Raw genomic sequence first — 4,664 nt, 5'->3', positions numbered from 1 at the left:
CACAAGTGAAGACATGATAAAGCCTTGTTTCACTATAAAGAAAATGTATTAATTTGCTGTGTCCTTAATATGCATTAGCTACATAAGGCAGCACGACTTTTGGAAAGAATGCTGAATTCAGAGTAAGACCCAAATCCAAATCCTGTCACTAATATTACTAGCTCTATAACAAAGAAAAGTAAATTTACAACTCAGAGCCTCAGTTCACTGTACTGCAAATTCAGAATAATAATAGCTATAGCACACCTATAAATAAGATATATTTAAAGTGCTATATATGATTCAACTATTGTTATTAAATTAAAGATCCTAACAAAATGTAAAGTCCTTTTAGTCACGAATCAGTTTATGTCTATCTTTTCATTCACATTAGACCAAATACTATAAACTAAAATACTGTCAAAAATGTTACTTATTGATGTTTCAGAAAAGAAGCCTTAATGTTGCAGTCACAGAGCTAATGAAAGAAAATGTTTCATAGTATACAAAAGAACCACAACTAACCTAGAAAAAACTCTGAAAACTCAGCTCTTAATCTTTAGGTTGTTGAACCCTGCAGTCACTTAACAGTTTCCTTTATATAATAAATCTTTCTTAAATAACTGAAACGTTGCTATAATTTAATTGGATGAGTGAAAAGAAAATCTTGTAGTATTTTCTTAGCAAGTACCTGAGTTTTGGGTACCATGCTAAACAAGAAATGATAACTTGAAGATCAAATGACATGATTAGCCTAAGCCTGCTTTAAAGTAGCCATTTAATAAATACTTATTCCTGTCTTCTTTACCTTGAAAAGGGCACCAAAAAAGCTGAAGTCTGACGAATTTGGAAAAATAGAGAGATTATGGGATGAGAGTAGGACAGAATTATTATAAACTGATTTGTATATGACAATTTTTTTAACAAATCCTACAAAATCCTCATTAAAATTCTTGACCTACTAATGGCTATAATTTGAGGCCACTGATGGGATGAACTTTTCTGTTTTTTCCACAGTTCTCAGTTAAATGAACAAGTCAAGAGCACACACTGTGACTGAATTTGTCATCTTGGGTTTCACTGGTAGCTGGGAGACACGAATCTTACTCTTTTCTCTTTTCTTCATAATCTATATCCTGACCATGGCAGGAAATGGGGCCATCATGTGTGCAGTGAGGTGGGACCAGAGGCTCCACACACCCATGTATATCCTCTTAGGGAACTTTGCCTTTCTGGAATTCTGGTATATAAACTCTACTATGCCCAACATTTTAGGAAACCTTCTCTCAGAAACCAAAACCATCTCTTTTGCTGGCTGCTTTCTCCAGTTCTATTTCTTCTCCTCTTTAGGAACAATTGAAATCTATTTCCTGTGTATCATGGCTTATGATCGTTATCTTGCCATCTGTCACCCACTACACTACCCAACCATCATGACCCTAAAGCACTGTTGCACCTTAATGTCTGTGTGCTGGATGCTAGGCTTCTTAAGTTATTTTCCATCTACTATCCAGCTCTCTCAGCTATCATTCTGTGACTCCAACATCATTGATCACATTATTTGTGACATGGATCCACTGATGGCTCTATCATGTGTCTCTGCTCCTGCTACTGAAATTCTGTTCTATATCCTAAGCTCCCTCATTCTCTTTCTCCCCATACTCTACATCCTTGGCTCTTATATCCTCTTACTAAGAGCTGTGCTACAAGTACCTTCAGCTGCTGGACGGCGTAAAACCTTCTCCACATGTGGATCCCATCTGGCCATAGTTTGCCTCTTCTTTGGGAGCCTTATGATCATGTACGTGAGCCCAACATCTGAGAACTCAGGAGAAGTACAAAAGATCATAAGCTTATTGTATTTAGTGGTGACACCATGCTTAAATCCTCTGATCTATAGTCTCCGAAACAAGGAGATGAAGGCTGCCCTGAGAAAAGTCATAGGAATTGTTTCAGAATAAAAAAAGCTGTGTACATGAATTTTACATGTGGTTCTCTGTTCTAAGGAGAGACACTTCAGCCCAATAAACAAGATTAAGTGCTTGCCTTCAGCAAAACAATGGAAGAAACATAAAAATGAATAAAGGAACATTACAAAAGGAATATTCTTCTACTATTCCTGAGGGTTAAGAACTGAAATGAAACATCTCAGAAAGAACCCTTATGTTTTTATGCCCTGCTTTGACTGTCTCCTGGTTCAAATGAATCTCAGCTGACAGAATCAAATAAAATCATTACCTAAAAAGTGGTGATCATTTAGATTTCAAAATTATGTTGCTTTTTCTGGGCTATTTGGATTCTATTGCTATGGCTGCTGAAAATAGACATTTTTTATTTAATTTACTCACTCTACTTGTCATTAAACCATTCATGGAGGTGATAGGATTTTAGAAGCTAAAATAGAAAATTGACTGGCAAAAAAATATAAATCAAGAATTTAATTTAAGAGAACTACAAACTGACTCCTTTGCCTAGAACTGTTATTATAAATTGTCTTAGTGAATACAAATTTCAACATCAATAAGAAAACATTCAGAGTGCAAAGAACAAAAAGAAATTATTTTAAGAAACCATGAATTTCTTTAGGGGACAATTTAATGTTTTACTTTTTTAAAAATACTGACTCTCGGTGACCATGATTCAGCTTAAGAACGAAAGGAAATTTTCACAAATATAACATTTATTTAGATCCAAAATACAGTTCTAGTTGAGTCATTTCAGTTGTGTCCCACTTTTTCATTATGCTATTTGGAATTTTCTTAGCAAATATACTGAAGTAATTTGCCATTTCCTTCTCCAGCTTGTTTCACAGACCAGCAAATTGAAAATTATAGAGTTAAGTGACTTGCCCAGGATCACACAGCTAGAAAATGTCTGAGTCCACGTTTGAATTCAGGAAGTTAGAGCCAGACTTTTAGACATTATGCTACCTAGCTATGAAAACAAATTAAAAACAAAATGGCCTCTGCCATCAAGGACCTTACATTTTACTGAAGCAACAAATATGTAAACAGATAATTAAATACAAAGAATCCATAAAGCTATACAAAGTAATTGCAAGAGAGAGGAAGCTTTAACTGAAGGATCAGAAAAGTTACTAGAACTTTGTCTTGGATCTAAGACTTTCAGGAAACATGGATGAAAATGTAGTGTTTCTCAGATGTGAAAGAACACTTCTACACTGAGTCCTTGTGACCCTTCTCTGTATGTATGCATGAAAGATTGTAATGGAGAATGGTAAGTCTCTCTTTTTCTTTGGGGAATCACCAATGGTGTCATGAAGTTTTTAAATTTTCAGTATGGATATTTATACTCTAGAAAATTGACAAATTCAGGGATTAATTCATCATTTTGTTCATTCTAGACTTTAGAAAGAGAGGAAGAAAATGTAATCCTGCAAATTAAACTTAAGTGTATTATAAATGTTTTTTTTTCCTTCATAGCATCTTTGGAGAACATTTACCAGCACACTTCTGTTAATAAAAGAGCTGTTCTCTTTTCTTATTCTTAGATTCACAGAATATAAGCAACAGTAAGCTGAGGAACCAAGAAATGGCTTTTTTATTTTTATGTAGCAGCAATCCCATCAACACATAGAGAGGGACACCCCAAGTCATTTCATTCAATGAAGTTTTTATCCATATCATCCCATACATCCTTCACAAACAAACTATGGAACATGCTAGGGACCTTTCCCTCAGTTTTTTAATTCTGAATATAGGCATTTTGAAAGGTTTCAGTAAAATGAAGTATTCAACACTATAGCCACAATAGTATAAACTAAAATCACACTTTTAAAAAAATGAAACCAGACCTGCAGAATAGATGAGAATCTGTATCATCTTCCATTCCTTAGAGAGGTGGGACATGTTAAATAGTTGCTGGTTTAATAGATTATATTTATCTCTTCTTTGGAATAAATGAATACTCATTGGATTTCTTTAGAATAGCCATTTGAGAAATGATGGTGATGGAAAAAAGTCAAAATACATTAATTTTTAAAAGATTAAAAATACAATAAATTCAGATTGAAATTATTGAGCATATAGTTATATTTTTCAAAGAACCCTGACATACTTTAAGAGTAATAAATAAAAATTCAAACATCATGCTCAAAAACTGAGTGTAACTCATTCTTACCTTATTCTCACTGAATGGTCAACCTTTCTTTTCCAATCAAACATTTTCTTGATAGTGTATTTTATGACACTTCTATAGGTAATTTGTCACATACTTCAGCCTAGTTACAATTACCAACTCTCTCGATTGCTGTTGGGTAACACCCAATCATGATTCATTGTAGATTCTAATGTTCAGACAAATATCATTCACCTCTTGAAGACTATTGGTGTTGAAATGATAGGTATTTGTGTCAGGGAGCAGCTTTAAAAACATAACATAATAGTCCACACAAGACAGTACCTTCATTGTATTCTCTCCACTATCTTCATCTATTTTGTAACTTAAAATGTGGTCTCTGTGGAGGAAAAATCACTTTCAAATACTGCACTGTTTCTTTTCTTACATTTTCATCAGTTACCCTCAATACACACAATACTGTCATTATTTTTATAGATAAGAAAATATTCATATGAGCTAACAACTCTTACCATTTTCAGAATTATAGCAGGCATTCACCAAAAAAAGAATTAGATAAAGTCCTCCCCTTTCACAAATGGGGTGCT

At 33.9% G+C, this 4,664-nt stretch overlaps 1 protein-coding gene across 1 annotated transcript; it reads left to right on the top strand.

The window, feature by feature from the left end:
* Positions 1-971: 971 nt before the first annotated feature.
* On the top strand, positions 972-2,897 carry LOC100934911 (olfactory receptor 11H4-like). The gene is given in 2 exon segments (XM_003755791.3): positions 972-1,928; positions 2,847-2,897. Coding segments are annotated over 2 exon segments (1,008 nt in total).
* The last annotated feature ends 1,767 nt before the right edge of the window (positions 2,898-4,664 follow it).

The sequence above is a fragment of the Sarcophilus harrisii genome, chromosome 2 (assembly GCF_902635505.1).
Source record: "Sarcophilus harrisii chromosome 2, mSarHar1.11, whole genome shotgun sequence".
Lineage (NCBI taxonomy): Eukaryota > Metazoa > Chordata > Mammalia > Dasyuromorphia > Dasyuridae > Sarcophilus > Sarcophilus harrisii.
The sequence above is the reverse complement of the archived record's forward strand: the minus strand, read 5'-3'. Positions and strand labels throughout refer to the sequence as shown.